Source organism: Polypterus senegalus, chromosome 10 (genome assembly GCF_016835505.1).
Source record: "Polypterus senegalus isolate Bchr_013 chromosome 10, ASM1683550v1, whole genome shotgun sequence".
In the NCBI taxonomy this organism is placed as follows: domain Eukaryota; kingdom Metazoa; phylum Chordata; class Cladistia; order Polypteriformes; family Polypteridae; genus Polypterus; species Polypterus senegalus.
Genome location: NC_053163.1, coordinates 172,339,565 through 172,359,977, shown reverse-complemented (window position 1 = coordinate 172,359,977; position 20,413 = coordinate 172,339,565). Strand labels below are relative to the sequence as shown.

Genomic DNA, 20,413 nt, shown 5'->3' with positions numbered 1-20,413 from the left:
CCTAAAAAACCAATATATAGTGTTAAACGTACTAAATAATTGCAACAAAAACACTGACTTAATCAGTTTGAACGTGAAAAGATGCAGACGAAAGAAGAGAAGAAACGGGCCGCTAGGGTAAAGAAAAAATGACCTGCTACGATATCGTACAGTGCGCCATTACTGGTTTGAATATTTTTGAACAAATGCTAAAAAGTTATAAGTGATACTATACACTACACATGTGTATTTAATGTGCTTTCAGATGCTTCATTATTATTTTTGCTTTATTGCATATAGCACTTACAACTCACGTAATGACAATTCTCCCAAAAAAAAGGACTTTTTTAAGTATGGAATGCAACAAGATCAAAGAGAAAAAACGAAACTATGAAACTTGTACAAAATTCCCCTTGATGACAAACAAGATAAATGCTCTTGTTAGTTCAGTCCTCCACAACCTGCCCCCCTAACCAGTCCTCGGCTTTGTGTCTTTGCAAGGATGCAAACAAAGTTAGGGCCCATCCAAGTTTTATTTAAGTCATGGCATGGGGAGTCTATTCATGTTTCCCAAAAGAAGCCACTGGAAGAACTAAATGTTACATTAAAATGATCTTTAAGTATTCCCTACTCATTATGTTTTTTGTTTTGCATACACTCTTATTAACAGCAGCTTAAAAATTATGCTACTAAGTAAACATATAAAACAACACAAAACTAAGCAGGACAGGCATAGGTTATAGTTTATTTTTAAAAAAAGGCTGGCCGAAGGTAGATCAAGCATGTGCAGCAGCCAGTAAGCAAAGGATAACATACAGGATTAAACTAGACTAGACTTTTTCTGCCTGTGCAGATTCTGCAAAAATAAAACGCATATAACAATTTTTAATTTTGCTTTTGTTTGACGAATCATGCATCAAGCCAAAAGCCTCCACAAGACACATTTTGGTTGAGGTAGCTAAATATGCTTTCTTGACACTGAAAATGCTTTTTAAAATGGCGATTTTCAAGCCACTGTAATAAAAAAATAAAAACCAAAAATGTGTCTGTTATTTCTCATTTTGTTTAATGAGAAAAAAACCTCATAGCTTTGGTTTGTTAAGATTTTTTTTACCCAATAACAAATCAGATCAGGTTCAATTGTAAAAAGAAAAAGGATTAGGAGAAAAACTATGCTTGCAATCACATCAGCTTTTGCTTTTGAATATGAATTGCTTTATATAGATTTGAGATTCCCAAAATGATTATCCACTGCTTGCTATCACAAAAAGATTTAAATATTAATGTGAATATCTTACATCTATACACTTTGGATGCATAATTTCAGAGCAGGAAGAACATTCCATTAGGGTCAGTGACAAGTCAGTTGCCTCCTCAGGATCTTGGGTGCCCTCATTACAAGCTGCACAGACTGCAGAAAGTGGTAGCCCCGGCTGTGACAAAGAAGAGAGAGGAGAGAAAAAAAAAAGCAGAGAAGCATTTGAATAAACTTTAAATGTTTATTAATGGCAATAAAGCGATGATTTATTTACTGTAGTGGTTTCAGTTGGAAAAAAGTTATCTGAATGTCTGGGACCTGCCAACAGCTTGCTCAGAAACACAAAGGATTAGCAATCTAGTTACCCATACAGTATATACAGTACTATGATAAAGTCTTAGAAACCCCAAAAAATAAAATATTAAGCTAGTTATCTGGACAATAAGAGGTCTAGTGACTGTGTAAACACTATATAACATTAAAATAAAGAGAAATAAATATTAATATGTTAAAAAGATAGAAACAAAAGACATTCTTTTTACGTCAGCATTTTTTGGGGTCTCCCTTAGAGTGCAATTCAATTTGAATCAAGTGTGCTAGTTGTGTAATTTTACAAATTTACAAATGTGGTGCTGTGAAGAGAGTTTGAGAAATAAAACTGGTGTTATTCTTGAAAAATTCTCAGAAAATATCAGTAACCTTTTGGAAAGTACAATGATACAGAAAATTAACAATTCAAGGTTTATTAGCTTTTATTCTAATTGTACTAGGAGGCTCCGTCCCTTCTCGGTTTGCTCGCCAACCCCCGGGTTTGGTTAACCGGATATACAATTCAAAGAGTGTTATTTTCATGGGAATTGTTACATATGCATTATTTTCATTATTTTAAAACATCAGTTAAAACAATATTTGGAATTAACTTTTCTTCAAGATCGCATTGAATTTTGATTCCGTGTTTAGATTTACATCGTGACAACACAACATATAACTGGCCATAAGTGAATATCGTTTCTTTCTCTCTCATAAATAAACTGACTTTTTTGAAGGTTTGTCACTGTGATTTGTTAATTGTCTTAGCAAAAGCGATTCTCACGGGAAACTGTAAACATTTTAATACGAATGGCACATCAAGATCTCCTTTTGTGTTTAATGTTATTCGTGGAATATGTACTACATTACCTTTCTTGTCGCCTGTTAAAATTTAACGTTAGAATTGTTCGACCAATTTTTAATACAACTAATCTTGTTCCATTGCAAAGTCCATAAATTATGCAATAACATTACGATACATCCTTCTTTCCACAGTAATTTGGCCAGTGGAAGACCAGACTGTTTTAACGCTTGTAGATATTCTATGGGATATTGTAAATTGATGTTTTCATCTTCCGCACGATCACCACCAACTGCTTCAGCATAGTCTATTGATACACATTTAATCAATTTGCCGTGTAACCGATCAATCATTTTCACGTTAATTCGATTGACTTCATCGTTTCTCACTGCCATATTTAGATGAATGGGTGATTCTAAACTGGATCTTTGTAAGTGTGCGAGTGTGTATGTGTTTGTGTAAGTGAGCCCTTTAATGGATTGGTGTCTGTCCAGGTTAAGTGCCGGAATGCACCTAATGACCATGGTCTTGTATGAAAATAGTTGTAAGTATGTTGTGACTCGAAAGGAATCTCATGGTAAAAGTCTCAGTCTCATGGGACTTCCTTCCAAAAAGTCTCTTCAAAAAGTCACATATTGTCTCGTCCTAAGATTTTTTTATGATAATAGAGAGATGGTGCTTTCTCAAGCAAATAAAACATGATAAGACAACTAGCTTTTAAAATAATTTTTCTAAATAGGCTCAGCTGTTTGCACAGTACTTTAGTGTAAACAGTACAGATACACAGATGTTAGTAAATATCTACAACTATGTATATTTAGCGTGTTTAATATGCACTCCTATTTCTCTATCTCTACAGATATGTTTCTCTGTATGTATAACTCAGTGTATACTGTCTGTATGGGTGTACTGTAAAGGGTGTGTCTGCTGTATACACACCATACAGTTGATGAGAATATGTGGGAGTATATGTCCAAGTATCACTGTGATACAGTAGAACTTACATGCATGTGGACATGCTATAGGTATACAGTATATTAAAATTCTCTTGAATGGGCTATATTAGTTATGACTAAATAGTAGGAATACCTAGTCCTGTGTATCAAACATTAAATATATAAATTTTAATTATATATATAATAATTAAATATATAAACTGACAACCCTTTTAGACAACATCTTTTTATTACAGAGAGCTGACAGGTACTTACAGAAAGACACTGACGCAGTACACATGACTGCTTAAGGCGGCCTGGGCCTCCATTCTTCTTCATGTCACGGCAGAAATTACATTCACCGCACTCCCGGCGGGTACAAGCTGCACACTTTCGACACCGCACCCTTCGCCGTCGTAGCACAGATACACTGCTACGGGAGCCACCCCCCAAGTTAGACCGAACAGGCCTGGAGCCAGTTGGATATATATTCATCTTGGGTCGCCCCACTGGGAGGGGGGTAGGCGGCTGATAGGAGGGGGGCTGTAGAGAAAACAGTTATTTATTCTGATTAAGTAAAATTGTAGGGAAAAAAAAAATATTAAGCCAAGATATTCTAGACTTGAGGTTGATTAAGACTAACTAAATGCAATCATACAAATTTGATAAACAAATTTTTCACAAATTCCATTTTTGATTTTTTTTCCCCATCTGGCATTTGTTTAATGAAGTAATATTTAGAATGTGCGAGTACATGTGTCCAAAATAACAAATACAAACATGTATTACCAATAAACAGCTCATCAGAAAGCAACACAAACAAGATACCATACACAACTTAAGTGTTTTCTTTACTACACAGCTATGCGTACAGTGAAACACAAGACATTAATAAACTCACAAATAAGATAACAGAAACACATACCCTCTTAGGCCACTTGACAATTGGGATCCCTGTACAGGCTAATTCCAGGTCATCATTACTATGCTCCTCTAACAATTTCTGCATAAGATGACAAAAAACAGAAACCATCAGCAGTTTATTTCACCAAATGGGCACCTCCTTGGGATATGACAGTTAAGGCTCAATCAGAAATGGCAAAACAAAACTTTGTAAATTAGTCAATCATTTTTCAAATACATTTGCAGGTATACAGAGATGGACTGAAGACAAATATTTGTCATAAAAAAATTATATCTTAGTGTTCCGTTTTTTTACTCAGATTCTTGAAACAGACCAGTAAAGAGAATACTGTAGAACAGACAAAGAAAATGAACGCTTTAGTAGCACTGGACAAGAAACTTCATGATCAGTCTGCTCCAGTCACTTCTTCTGATTAAAAGTACATAAAACAAACCAAAATTATTTTATTTAAGATAGAGAATAAGATCATGTAGCCATTTTGTCAACACAGCTACAGAATACAATCCATGGATGGTTCATTACTTATTTTGCAACTAAATAGAATATAATTAACTGCACATCATAAAAAGTGACATTTATAGTCAACATGTACTGGAATCGTGTGAACAAAATGTAAAAGCTATCAGATATAACCACAAGCTAAGTAAGAATTGTGCAGTTATAAAGGTAGGGATATACATTTTGGACTTTTAAAACACATATTGGCATGTGCTGCTGTAAAATAGACAGGCATTAAAAGGATTATGTAGATAACTTAATAGAAAAAAAAGTGTGGAAAATGCATATGTTTTAAATTAATGTTTGTATCCACTGAGGTCCAATCCAATCTAACAAATAAGCCAAAATTTCCAGCTGCAGCACAAATCAGATATAACTGATTATTGTTTCCAAAACAATAAAATGTGTGTTGCAAAAATGGTGCAAGCTGAGGTTATTTTCTCACAATCAAGGTATATATTCATTTGCCATAAAAAAAATTGTGCTCTAAAGTGAATTTGTTTTTATAATTATTAAAAATACCTTTTGTGATCTTGCAGTTTCTAATGGGGATAAAGAGGTACACTTGTCCATAGGAGAATGAAAACTCCTTAAAACATACTGAATGCATCCAACTTCAAAGATGCAAAGGTTTTGATTTAAGAAAACATACCTTTTGTGTTTATAAGACATCCTTGTGATAATTATTTCTAGTTTCCTTTCATTGTTTTATTATAGATTCTTAAAAATGTATTTTTTGAGGTAAGAATACATTTCCTGTTTATTTGGCAAAAACCCACAACCCCTTCCTCATTAGTGGAGTATTGAGATCCCAACAAGTCCCCTGCATTCAAGCAATATTATTCTGCTTATATTTGTACTTTTTGCTGCTGCAGCGGTTATGTTTTACCATGGCTGGTAACAAATAGCCAGATGCCAGTTCAGATGCCAGTTCAAATAGTGGCACTGCTGAAGTGGCCAGTGCATATGTGTTCACCCTGCAATGGGACTTGCACTCTGTCTAGATGCTTTTCCTGCCTTGCTCCCAATGGTTGTTGGAATAGGCTACTGCTGCACAACAACTCTACCCTGGATAAATGGGGTAGGAAGATGGAAACCCATCTGTTCAGTTCTTGTCCCTTGATTACATATTACATGCCTGCTCAATATTTTCTCTTACTGAAGCACACGTGCATTATCAATCTAGAAGCAGTAGGCAATTTTTTCAACATAAAGAAATAAGTTTCCTTACAGTAAAATAATACAAATGATCATTAAGTGTGGAGGTTTCAGTTATTATTGTCTAGCTGTTTACAGAACAGAAGCCTCAACACACACCTGCACGTTCCAACATTTAATAAAGTTAATAATGAATATTTAACAAGGACTTTTCAAGGTGAACTAAGACACCGGGTTCAAATTCCTCCTCCACATTCCACAACCTATAGTGAGGACAGTCTCTATGGGGCTGAAATGTAGTCGCAAAGGATGACAAACAGGGTAGTTGGTAAAGTGACGTGCACAGCCAGTCGCTTTTTAAAACAGTTGAATGTCACAACAAAGGTTTGATTTTTGTTTTTAACCTTTTAAAAACATGGATATGCTGTAATCTGCTATAATGTGTATAATCAAGACACTAAGTAATAATGAACAACATTTTTGGCTCGGAAAAAAAAAAAAAAAAGGACATATTCGGTACGTTTGAAGGTTATCTCGTTCACCAATGGACATGTGTAGCCTTCACTCCCATAGTAAGCTGCAAGAACAAACAAGTAATTTTTAAAATTTATAAAAAAAATGTTTCAATTTAGAATACAAATGTATGTGGTAAATTAATACATTCCATGACTGTGAAGAAATAACTTCAACTTGAAAAATGCCAAAGTTATCATTTAATGTGGTGTGTTTTATTCTGCCTGCAAATACCAAACTTCCTAATAAAAGCAGTAGTGGAAAAAGAAAACAAAAATCACTGCAAGAAAGTCAAATGCCTTTAGTGGTACTTCCTTATAAAAATAAATGTGGTGCCAGCCCAGGTGCTTTGGTAGGTCATACCTTCATTTCAATCAGCAATCCATCTGGATTCTGAATGCCTGCAGGAATACACTTCTTATTTGAAGGAAGGGATTCTAGTTTGCCAACCAGGTTCTTAAGGCCCTCCAGCTCAAATGCGGTAAGGTGGATCCAGCTATTACCACTCTCATCTTTGATGCCACCACCACCACCCCCTCCTCCATCTTCTGGAGAACCACTTTCTGGCGATTTATCTTCGTGTTCTCCATCATCAAAGGCATCGCCGTTGTGTAGATTTCCATTTACTTCAGGTTCTAAACCTGGGGAGGAAAAAAAAAAAAAATAAAAAAAAATACAACATGTAAGTTCAAAGGCGGAGTGGTGGCTCTGAGGCTAGGGATCTGCACTGGCAATCGGAAGGTTGCCGGTTCAGATCCGGTAAATGCCAAAAGGGACTCCCTGTTGGGCCCTTGAGCAAGGCCCTTAGCCTGCAATTGCTGAGCGCTTTAAGTAGTGAGAAAAGCGCTATATAAATGCAGAGAATAATTATTATTACAATTGTTTTGGGATGAGTTATGACTTCAGCACAGCAATGTAAATGGATTACCTAGTACTTCCAACACCACAATTCATTTTCCTCTATACCAAAATAGCATGTATGCTTAATCACTCTAAAACACCTGGAGAAGCAGGAAAAGGACTATTCCATGCTGAAACTTAGGAATTTTAACCAAAACAATCACAAAAGTGACACACTATTAGTTGGGCCAGAGTTTGGTTTGTTACATTAAAGTGTTTTTACTATTACTGTATATACAAAAAAAAAACAACACCCTATTAGGGTATTTTACAATTGTGGCTGACAGATGTCAGATCAAATGTGATCAACAGCCATAAAATGTAACAAATATGCCCACTAAAAATTAGAAAAGCAGAGTACTGGTTTTTAACTCTGTGTTCATGACAGCAAATACCAATTCCCTTTTCCATTCAGAAGGACTAACCTGAGAGGAGTGTTCCAAAAATAAACATCATCGCTGCCTAATGAGCACAACAGCCACCACAACAAAGCATGTACAAACTAATATACACAAAAACCATTAGCCTGAAATACAACAGTACAGACGGGTCTCAAATTGCAGCAGGCATGACTTACAGAAAGTCTGCAGAAGGGCACAGAACACAAAAATATTTCTCTTCAATTGAATTAGTTTTCATCACGTAACTGATTTTTTTTTCTGAAGCTGATGTCGCATAAAGCGACTTCTACTTGGAAGGAATGTGATGATCTTGTCTCCACATTATGTCAGTATACATCGCTGGTAATTTCTAAATATATCAAATTTAGTGACTTTCCAGAACAGTCCTGCTTCTTATGGCCAACAGTGTACTGCCCATACAAAGGGTTAACAGGTTTTTATTCTTTTTCAGTTTTGTTCGGGTATAATGCATGAAGCGCCTCCAAAAGCTGCTACTGAAAGCAAACAGATCCCCAGTACAAATTAATGAAACAGCAGCAGATTGCGTGCACAGTAATAAAGTTACTCGTTGTCACTGGCTGTTTGTGTGGGTGGCTGGGTAACATTTAATCTGGCATCTCCAAGTTCAGCTGGGCATGGGCAGAAGACTTTCCATCAGCATATATTTTCTTAATCCCCAGCAGATTGACCACAAAACAGAAGAGAACCAGTGCACCAATGGTTTAAGCCAGTGTTTCCCATGGACTGGACCAGTCCGTAGACATTTTGTGCCAGTCCACAAAAATGCAGGCATGGTAAGTATATTAACCCTGTTATTGCCAAATGCTAGTCTGTGAAAACCTGACTATGTATTGTTGCTTGTCTGCAAAGCCCCACAACTAGTAAACCCGTAAGCAACCCACTCTATCTACTATTAATTTACTGAACTGCTCCAAACACAGATGTCAAATGTCTTGCTAAAATACTGTACATAATTACAGACTGAAATTGCAATAGAATTGCTTCATGCTACAAAACTTTACTGGTAGCCACTAAAGTCAAGATTGTTTTGTTTCAAACAAGTTATTTATGGACTTTTAACAAGATAAACAAAATACAGATAAAGGTTTGTGTTACTGTTGGCAAACGTTGTTTGTAACAATAAGGAAGAGAGATAGTTATCTTATTGTCAGTTAAAAAAACACTATTAGGTTTATGCCATTTTCTATAAGCCTGGAGGAACAAATTGAACTATTTGTTCAAATTATTGTAATGTCACTTCAAGTAACACTGACTGAGATGTTAAAAATATACTGTTTAACCACAATATCTCATGAAATAAAACCTGCACACCTTGCTTGTTCATTTATTTCTTTAAACTTTTAAATGTTACTAGTCTCTGTTATCTTAAGTATATAGTCCTACAGACTGTAACTTTAAAGATGCTTTGTAAATTAAACTAAAAACATTAATTTTAAAAGTTTCACAATAAATTTGTTATAAATGCATAAATCAATATAATAAACAAATAAATAAAATTTACCAATGCCCAGGGACTCTCTCTGAAACTCCACAGTGAGAAATGATTTCTTGGTCATGCTGTAAAGGTATCGCTCAAGCACATACCAGCACATCTCATAGTAGAACGGGTATCGAAACTTAGCTGGCACCTAAGAAAATACAAATCCAACATGCATTTCTGACAACGCTCCAAACAAGACATATACAATTTAAACCAACTCAATTTTGTGAACAAAGACAAGGAGTTCAAAACAGCGAACTTATCATAAGCGGTTTGCCTACCCGTGTTCTGTCCTCTATGTTGTAGATGTGCAACTGCATAGGAATGTTAAAGCTGTGAAGAAAATTTCCTCCAAATACAATAGTGTCCACTGGGGTATACACTGCATGAATCCATCCTGGGAGAAGTGACAAAAAAAAAAAATAAATAAATAAAACACACACACACACACACACACAATAAAAGCTCAAATAAAATGGAAAATGGTACAAGGGGAAAAAATCATCAAAACTTAGTAAAGGAGAGAAACACAACATTATATATAACCCAAGCAAGAGTACAGTATGAAATGTCATGGGCATAAAAAAAAAAAAAAAAAAAAAAACACTACAAATGACAAACATATTGAAAATAAGGGTTTTGTTTTCCTTTTTGTAATTAAGAATGTTTATTTATCAAGTAAAACAGTTGTTTAAAAGTTAACACTCATTGTTTACACATGAAGACTTGAATATATACAATATATAATATTAGCATAAATATACATCCTGAAGGAAAACAAATGTTTTGTCCTTTGTCTTTACAACTAATCACCATAATATTAAAACAATGTTACATAACATTAATAATGTCATTATTAAGATCATTTAGCATTTATATCTGTTAGTAATTTGCCATATACAAACATTTAAACTATCAAAAAAAATCTAATTTCTACCAGAATTTTCAAATCTATTTTTGTAAATTATATAAAAAGTCAGATCTCCAATTACTTATTGAAAATATGTATAGCAGTATTAACTCCACTTTTTTTTAGCAAATTCATACCTGATGGCTTTACTTCTATTTATAAATCTTGTATATGATGTTGAGGCAGAGGATGTAATTTTTAATTATAAACACTGAAAAAAATGTCTAATCAAAAAATGTGATTCCCAGGCTATTTGAGATCATTTATATTCACAATTTTACTAAATTAAAAGAAAATAAAAAAATAAACTATGCATGACTAGCTAATCTAATAAAAGAAAATTAAAAATGCATTTTAATACATTATATAAGAATTTCAAACATTTAATTCATTGCAATGGCAGCTTAAATGTGAAGTGTGTAAATTGCTTTTGTAATAAGTTTTAATTAGTTTAAGTAAAACATGATTCAGTGTTACAACTTTATTGTTTGGGTTTGGCAAAGGAAAAAAATGCAAGCTTGAACATATAAATGATGAAAAACAGGAAAAGTAATACTTGAATGAACAGTGTAATAAAATTAATATTAATCTTTTGTCATTGATTTTTTATTATTATTAAGAATAATAATACATTACATTTTCTAAACCTGCTTTACCCTGACTAGGGTTGCAGGGAAGCTGGAACCTATCCCAACAAGCACAGGCCACAAGGCAGTTGGACATAAATTGTCAAAATTCCTTTTACTCAATGTATTACTTGTTTGAATTGAAAAGAATAGTTTCCTGTAAAACTGTTTCATATTCAACAGGAATCAGCAGGAAAACAAAGAATTGATGTACTAATGGGCAGTTATATGAAGCATATACAAAAGTAGTGATTTCCAGTGATCTAATATCAGGCCATGGTTTTAAAAAAGAAACACTCTACATATATTATATACAAAAAAAAATCCTAGTTACACAGTATTTCTGATTCACTGACAGCACTATAATTGAGGCTCATTTCTTTAGAAAATTATTTGGGAAAAGTAACACAGCTAGAGTGGGCCTGAAATGCAGGAACAGCTGCACATCAACAAATGAAATGAAGTTGACCAGACAAAAAATGAAATTTCTTCGGTTCATACTGCCTGCACTGAAATAAAAGTAAATTTAAGAATCACTGTATTTTTTTTTCTTAATTTGTAATTTCCACACCGTCAACTTTTTCTGAAATGGGGATGTATATGAATAACATGCAAACATTTAAACCTATCCTACCACTTGCTAATTGTTAGCTGCATCAGAAATTTTTACAATTGTATTTGAAGTTTACAGAAATGGGGCATTATTTGTTAAATATGGGGTAAACAGTCAGCACAATCAAGAAATACAAAGACTCATGGGAGAGAATTTTTGAACTGAAGACAGGACTATTGACCAATAAGTAACAGGGAAAGGCAGGTCATCAAGCCAAAAAGTCAGTCTCACGAGTCTGTTTATGTACAAATGGAAAATGCAGGAAACACTATTTCCCAATATTTTTAGCAAAAAATGCAATTGTTTAGCATGTAATGACATTATAAAAAGCATGCGGATTATGAGACATTAGTAACACAAGATTTAATAGATGTTTTTCACATTGCTTCCCACTGTACGGAGCAAGCGACCATTGAGTTTTATTAAGTCCTAAATTTCTCTCTCTCTATTCTGCCTGAAAAATGTAGTTAAAAACTTTTACTCAATCACAACTACTAAGTAAATGGGGTAAGTTACATATTAAAAAAAATTAAATAATTAAATTAAAAATTAAAATAATTAAATTAATAAATTCTGGTATTCTATAAACTCATTTTACATGGGAGAGATTGAATGTGTGCAAATATGCCCTGTTTTGTTCTTCCCTTGTCCACGCTGATGCTGCAATATTCCCCTAACCTTCATAATGCTGAACACAAGAAGACAAATTCAATAGCAGATGAATGGAGAGTCTTAAAAATGAAAAGTTCCACACAATTTTTCTTTCTAAAGGCTTAAGAAGCAGAAAAAAAAATAATTAGACCCTCATTGACAATGACAAAACTGCATGGAGACACCAAGTTGGCTCACTATCTGCAAGGCAAAGGGGTTGGAGTTTGGAGCAGTGTCAGTTCAGTGACATACATGTGTGGGACATTAATTCAATAAAGATGAAAATGCTCTTGCATAGAAATGCATGAACTGGTTGCTAGAGAGAGCAGAATTTAAACTCTATCAGATATTGAGGTGAAAAAAAAATCTAAACTGTGACACAGAAAATCTAAGATACCCATTTGCGGCACAGGAGGAGCGATGCACTGACACTTTACTCCAGCTTGTAGAATGAAAATTAAAAACCGCATTGGAAAAGAAAAGAAACTGCCATCTTGCCAAGCAGAAAGACTCAGAGAATTCTCAAGCAGCTTCAACTGTTATGGTGGGTGGAAAGCCTGAAAACAGCAATAAGGTACTGTCAATGTTAAATTTCCAGAGCTTGTATTTTGGCTACTATGTCTACTTGGAATGTGCCAAGACTTAATTATAAAATAGGAAAAATAATCTTTCTTTGCTATGCAGTGCAAATAAAATTTTGCTTTTATCATTTTTCCGGGAAGAATCAACAACTTCAGTTTTTTATTATAGGCTGATTTAATCATTGTACTTCAAATCAGCAGATCCATAAGAATGTTGTCACCAGCAGAATCACAGCTTAAAGTAGAAAGTACAGCCCTGATATCTTAGTCTGTTAATTCCCCACACAAGCTTTCTGTTTAGCACAGACTTTGGTTCCCTTACTTTCTAAAACATAAAAACCCTTTAGCAACTTTGCATCTTTTCACCTAAAAAAAAACAAAAAAAAAACCCTTCAGGCCTGTACTTCAGAGTACACACCACAGTCACAACAGAAAGATGCATATATTTACTGTTCAACACATATATTTCTATAAAAAATATAACAAGTACGATGTAATTGTTGTTAGACATTTTAAGCATACAATAATTAAAAAACAGTATTTTATATTATACAATATACTATATAATCAAGGAAACATAATGCTATAGAAATTTACAATCTCAGTACCACCAACTTCCTCTTGTGGTCACAAATCTGTTTTGTTCAGTTGACTGCCCTAGAAGAAACACCATAATGTATTATCCTGCATCCAATGGAAAAAGTTATTATATGTTATCTGTGTGACACAGCGTATTGAGTTCATTATGGCTGCACTCTGAACTTGTGATCACTCACTTTAATAAATAACTTCTTGGTGGATGGAACATATTCTTTGTTTCTCAAGCAAATGATATTAGAAATGAGTGAAAAAAGAAAGAGGACATAGCAGCTACTACTTCAGTATGAGAGGATATCTTAGTTTTTCTTGGGGGAACTGCATACATGCAGAGAGATTACTGCTACACATACATTATGCTTTATTAAATACTCACCTGAAGGAATCATAAATGTGTAGCCTTGCTTCAGCTGTATGCGCTGGCATTCTAATGCTTTGTCTCCCAGAAAAATATCACCTTGCTTACCAGAGAGGACCCAATTTTCATACAGCTCAAGGTTTTGTGGAGTAGGAGGAATCAGCCAAAAAACCTGTACAAAGTTTGGAAAATTATTGGCTACTTCCAGGCAAACTAATTTTCTTAACCTCATTTTTGAAGCCCACAGCTCCCAATACATTTAGGAAAAAAATTGTAACACAATTCTATAACAATCAAAAGGACCAAACGGTTAAATATTAAGTGATAATCCTTTGTGTTAAAGTTTTTCAAAATGATCACTGTGCTTTCTCATAATGCCAGGTCATACAAATTTCTTACACTGATCAACATTATTGCTCATGCCTTCATATCCAGTATACATGTTTAAAGATTAAAATGATGCCAAAATCCATATTATGTAAAAATGATAAGAAGGAGCTTCAACAACCATGAGTACCGCTATAGAATATGCTAAATCTGTGATAAATGTTGCTCAGTTACACTACTGGTAATACTAAGTATAGATGCATTAGGTGAAAAACTTTTAGGGGTGCACTAGCTTAAAGGAATACTCTACCAAAAAATTATATATGTTACTTATCTTGTGAAGTTTGCAGCACTGGCAAAGAAAAAATGTAATCTCATCTTTTCACAGAGAGATTACATACTGAAGACTCAAACTCAATTGAACCCTGTGGTGACGAGCTCTGGACAACGGCAAAAGATGTGAAAAACCACCATGGAAAATTGGGGGAAAAAAAGTCACATAACGTATGTTGCATAATCTGAAAAACTGAAGGTAGGATTCTTGACCACTGAATGAGGGGGGAAAAAAAATTAATTTTCAATTCAAAACAAAGGATTCCGGGAATTACATATTTCCTGTTGACATTCAATGGAGAGTTTTGAGGAAGTAACTGTTATTGTAATATTTTACCACAAAATGTATACATTTCACATGTTTTCACCATACAAATGGACACCAGAACTGTAGAGTTCTACATTTTTTTTTTTCTTTCCCCCACTGACATTTTTTTACATCGTTTGCCGTTTTCCAGAACTGGCCAGAGCAGGATCCCGTTGAGTTTGAATCTTCAGTATTTAAATTTCTCAAATTTGACAAAATTAAAAGTGTTTCTCAGTCATCACTACAGAGTATACATTGTAAGTAAAATATCTAAAAAAAAATACCATTCTTGGGTGGCGTATTCCTTTATATTATACATTTGATTCAGAAATTCAATACCTGGAATCACCAGTCAGGTCACTCTTTGTTCACTTGATTATTGCTACACTCACTTATCAATTACTTTCATGCTTATACAATCACAGAAAACATGGCAGAAATTAAGACTTTAAAATGGGGCAACAATGAACTTCAATTATCTTGGTTCTTTAAAAAAAAAAAAAAGCATTATTACACAAAAGTACACTGAACAGATTGTATATGCATACTACCCTACACTTCTGAATTATTTCTTATAATTTTCTGCATTTTATGCTATGATACTGAAATAGTATTGCTTAATACAGAGTTGAACACATCCCTTTAGTACTTATTGAACAGTTTTGCAAATGCAAACACAGAGAATAAAATTAGGGATAAACTAATATTAATTCACTTGTCAGTCACACATAAAAAGTGACCAGCTGAAACCCTACCAGAAAAGCCAAAGTGGGTTCACTGGGTGTGAGAGTTAATTACATATGGTGAACCATTATTAAATTGGATCTACTGGAGAGGTGGGAAAAGGATAACTAAAACAAATAAGCTTTAAAGGATTTTTATTGTGGTTTGGGAAGTTTAAATATAGATGTGTTATGGGCTCACTTTTCATTATATTTGAATTGCTTTTGTTAGAGACCCGCATTGTTTCCTTTGCTGTTAATAAAAAAAAATGCATACAAAAACACAAAATTAAGACAAACAAGAAAGAAAAGAAAAGTAAATTATAACTTACCTTACCCCCTTTAAGGACATGGTACCAGACAGATGTACCTCCAAAATCAATATGGAAGTCTGTGTAGCACCCCTGAACACTCATCAAGCAATACCTAGAAATAAACCATGTTGTTACAAAGCTGACTGAATGCAGGCACCATTAATCACTTGCTTCACTGTAAACAAAATGTGCCAAGACTTACTTCTGCACCTTTGGATACTTCATGTCAAATATAGCATTAGTTGAGTCCCTTTGCCTTTCCTTTAGATGTCGTGGCCACATATTGTCCACCCAGTCAATCTTGTCCACCTGAGCAACATAAACAACATTATCAATGCTCATCTTAAGCAATTCTAGACTTTATTGGATGAATTAAAACAAAGAACACTAATATGCTTGCACATTACAAACTTTAAGCACAATGAAGTACATGCTACATGATCACATTTTATTCCTAGAACTTATAAAAATTATGAGCTCTGGGTTTCAATAACTAAAGAATAAAAAGCAAGAACTACATGACTAATAAAGTAACTGATTAGAAGTTATCTTGCTTTGCCACATTAAAAACAGGAAACAAATGGCAACGGAAAGATTGCCCAAAGTTCTATGAGGTAGACTAAATGCAAGACTCCATTTTCAGTCTTGTAATGAATTCTTAAATCCAAAAACACTCAGAGATTCAGCAATGTGCCGCACATGGTCCTACTTATTATCAAATTGCACCTCTTGTATACTGACTTTTAGACTTAACCTAAACCTTTATTGCCACCTCAATTGTTCAGATGGCAAACTGCAATCAATTGAACATATACAGTAATGGTAACTGAAATTCTGTTCAGGCATCTTAAATCTACTTTAGTTTTCCATAGTGTCTAAACAGATAATGCAGGATGTTCATTAAAGGTGACTTCACAACAAAGGTGGAAGCACTTAACTGTTAATGAAAAGCCAACATTGCCCACTAAATAGAATTTTTAGCCAATCAACACCTGCAATAAAACTTTCCAAAAAAAAAAAACACAGCAGGTGATGTAGCAAATGTCAGAATAAATGTTTGGTTTACGATATGCAAATATTGTATCATATTACAGTGTAGACGATATATAAGTTGCCATATTTAGTTCACAAGTAGACAATGTGTCAGCAAAAGTACTAAGTCACCATGAATTCAGAAGAAGAAACATTTTACCTGGGATAACAGAGGGAGGGAACCAAAAGTACATTTATTTTATGTTTTTATTGCACAGGGGTTAACACTGCAGTTTCATGGATTTACAGCATCAAGCGATCAAATGCTGCATCTGGTCATTTTCTGTGTGCAGTTACCACTTCCATCCCTCTGTCAGCACAGATTTTCCTCGATACTCTCAATTTTTTCTCACAAATCTCCACTGTAATCACTGGGTATACACTTTTACATCCTATTAAACTTGTGTAGTATTTCTATTAATAGTGAAAAAGACTGAGGCAGGCCATCTTTGATCTAATCTTGTCAACTTTTTTTGTTAAGTTAAATCAAATCTTGCAAAATACATCTGGGACAAAACAACATTTTGCAGATGTGGCCAACTTCAGGAAGGACAGCTGGATGCAATCTGACATGGCAGACATTCATGCTAATTAATAATAAAAACATTACAGTTTTAGGACAACACTTCACATACCACTCCTGGTTGAACAGTGGCATTTGTAAGTTGGATGATTTGTTTGAGAGCACGTGGTGTTCCACGTGTTTCACGAAATGAAATGCTATATGTAATATCTCTTATTCCTTCTTGTTTATCTAGTTAAGCTCTGTCCAAAAATGAAAAGTATCCCATCTAATTCTTGGATTCATGATCATCCCCTTTTCATGTCCTTATCTTCCAAATGAAATGAATTATTAGTCTCCTCATTGCAGTTCCTATTTTGGGAATCCAGTTGAAAATCAATCCAATCTCCTCCCTACTTGTTCTTATGACCTTGCCACTAAAGGTATCCATCACCACTGAATGCTGCAAGAAAACTTTAAAAACCCTAATTACCAATATACACAGCTTCAGTGCTTAGACAGGCTGTTCCTTACACCACAGATAAGATACACTTTGATGTTCCCTTCAAACACAATGGGCCTCCAGCATTCTCAAGGACAAATAAGGGCATTTTTGGCACTTCTCCATGGTGTTCTTTTGTACAGATGACTCCTTAGCCCTGTCTGATTTCATTAAATAAAATGTAGCTTGTACCCCTCACATTTATATTTTACTGGTCACCTCTGAACTCTTAATCCTTCCAGCAACAATTACTTTCTGTGAAATGCTGCTACGCAACTTATTGTCTTTTCATTGGAGGTTTCACTCAGAAAATGTAGCACTTGGACATTGATCTGATCTTACAAGGGGCGATAATATTTATAATAACCATGACAATAATGTCCAATTCAGAACTGCGAAAGATTATATGACCTTTTGTACTGTTTAATACAGAGAAAAAATAGTTAATAAAACCCTTATAGTTAGTCTAATAAATAGTACCTCCCCAAACACATTTTAGCTAACACCAACCTTCTTTAAATAGCATCTTAATTAGCTAGTTTTTCATTATTTTCACAGTTCAACTGTTCATAGAAGGCACTCTAAATACACAATAAAGTCATACATTTCAAATTAAAAACAGCTGAAATACATTTTGTGCACTGTCCTAGAGTGTGCTATGTCAATAGGAGGACATATAGTTTTTGTACCATTTGTAATTTTGAACAGTTCTAAAGGCACTATATCCAGGCAAGTTTATTTTCAGGACATTGACATATACACTGCAGTGTCCTGCACTACTTTGCCCAACTGTTGTCTAATGGCACTGAAACAGAAATGGACAATACCAAAAAACAGAGTTGGTTATTTTTATGATATTGTGGATAGCTTTGGTGGCTTAGTGTTTGGAATCACATTTAATACCTCATTTGGCTGTCCATCATTTGAGGTTCCCTTGCTTGCATGAATTTTCTCTGTGAAATACAGAATACTTCCAAAACATTAATTCAATCTGATAAACGGACTACTTTAAATTGACCTGATGTGTGAAAAGCCTGAGTGAATATACATTTCAATGCACAGTCTGACTAAAGAATTGGATACCATTTTCAAATTACTATCAAACTTTCGCATTTCACCTTAAAGCATGTATTCTTCTTTATACAATACAATTACTAGATTGGAGTATTCATACTGGTCTACAAAGTGATGGTAATTTAAAGTGAAACAAATAAGGTGAATGTAAGCAAAAATGACAAATTCAATCATCATTTATCAGAAAAGAGCAAATGTAGCCAAGATGTTCAAAATACCCCACTTCACATGGTCATTAAAAAGACAAAATGAAAAGGCGAGAGTTGCAGAACTATTGGGTGAGAATCTAATTGTGAAATAACTCAGTAAGGTATATGTTTTGCTATAGTAATTAGGCCATAAATGGTAAGACTGTCAAGTCATTCTTCACTGCCACTTGTATAGCACTTTCAGATATTCGTTGGTTACTTTCACAAAAAATTTCTCTAAAGGCCATACAGAAAAATCTATTAAAAATGTTGCTCATTACTGGTCTAGTGTATTAACGAAAAAAAAATGCTACCATTAAAACTAGTGAGTTAAGACAGTTTTACTACAATGCTAGCCATCCCCATAATAATGTACTAAACTTAAGAGCTTTGGATATAGTAACCCATATCCACATTCTATATTAAGAGTCATAACTGTAATATATAGGCTACATAGGAATCTGACTCCAGCATAAATGATGGCTTTGGGAAAAGTATTTATTGAGTTGATACAAATGTCATGATTACTTATCTTTGCAAGCAATTGTGTAGCAGTTGTATCAGTTGTGTAATACACCATTTGAACTAAACACACTTAAAGACATTTTCCTTAATATTACCCATAAATTACTACAACCGTAATCAGGAGGCCTACTAAACACAGCGTCTAATTCTCTGAAGCTAGGGTGTGACAAAACCGTTCAGATTTTTTTAAATTCTGCTTAAACCAATTATGTACAAGCTATTGTTGCCCTGAAGTGCATGTTACAGATAATTAAGAGGTGGCACAAGCAAGTTATGAGGGAGAGCAGCAAATCTACAGACAGTTCAACCACAAAATAAAATGAATGATTGGAAGTTTCATAATGCAGAGAGATACGCTGAATGCGTAAAATTAGCTTAGTTCTATTTTACTGTAGTCTGATTATGTGAGTTACTGCCTTGTAAAATTTCTGAAACAAGCACAGTGAGAGCCTGAGCATGTCATGTAGCAACACACTTTGATTTTTGTCACTCCATGAGCAGGTGAATAATCTTGCTTCACTTTAAAAATGAACCTGAATATTTTTATATATGTGTTTTTTCCCCAGGCCAGTTTAGGTGGAAATTAACAAAGAAAAGTGGTCAGAAAGGGCAAGAAATCAATTGGAATCTAGGACAGCCTAAATCACTGTCAATCATATCACTTGTTTGGGAACACCATGGGTTTCTTTGCTAATTATAGTAATGGGCCAAAAACTAAAAATTGCTTCATAATGTGGAATTTGGGAAATAACTGGAGATTTAAAAATGATATACATAAATAACTTACCAAAATTAAATGACTCTGATTGTCATGTTGTAAATGTTAAAACTCAAGCAAGCATACATAGTTAAATGACAAAGTTTTTTTGTTACAAATGAACAATGCTGTTCCCTAGATGTATTTATGGACTATTAAACAGTCATGTAATGTAATATCTAGAGGCTTCTGGGGGGTTACCTAAGAAAACCTAAATGACACGAGGGTAGCACATGGAGCGGTGCTAAAAGAAACTGCATCAGCGCTCTAAGTCTGGGGTTAATATCTTGGCCTGGGCATTTAGGATAGAGTTTA

At 34.3% G+C, this 20,413-nt stretch overlaps 1 protein-coding gene across 1 annotated transcript in view; it reads right to left on the bottom strand.

Moving 5' to 3' along the window:
• LOC120538099 (lysine-specific demethylase 2A-like) overlaps positions 1-20,413 on the bottom strand; it is an 81,236-nt gene that overhangs the window by 19,760 nt on the left and 41,063 nt on the right. The window contains exons 6-14 of the mRNA XM_039767529.1: positions 15,721-15,827; positions 15,537-15,630; positions 13,534-13,687; positions 9,461-9,576; positions 9,201-9,327; positions 6,741-7,018; positions 4,209-4,286; positions 3,560-3,826; positions 1,278-1,412 (exon numbers count right to left, since the gene is read on the bottom strand). Coding sequence (XP_039623463.1) covers positions 1,278-1,412; positions 3,560-3,826; positions 4,209-4,286; positions 6,741-7,018; positions 9,201-9,327; positions 9,461-9,576; positions 13,534-13,687; positions 15,537-15,630; positions 15,721-15,827 — 1,356 coding nt within the window. The remainder of the gene's footprint in view (positions 1-1,277; positions 1,413-3,559; positions 3,827-4,208; positions 4,287-6,740; positions 7,019-9,200; positions 9,328-9,460; positions 9,577-13,533; positions 13,688-15,536; positions 15,631-15,720; positions 15,828-20,413) is intronic.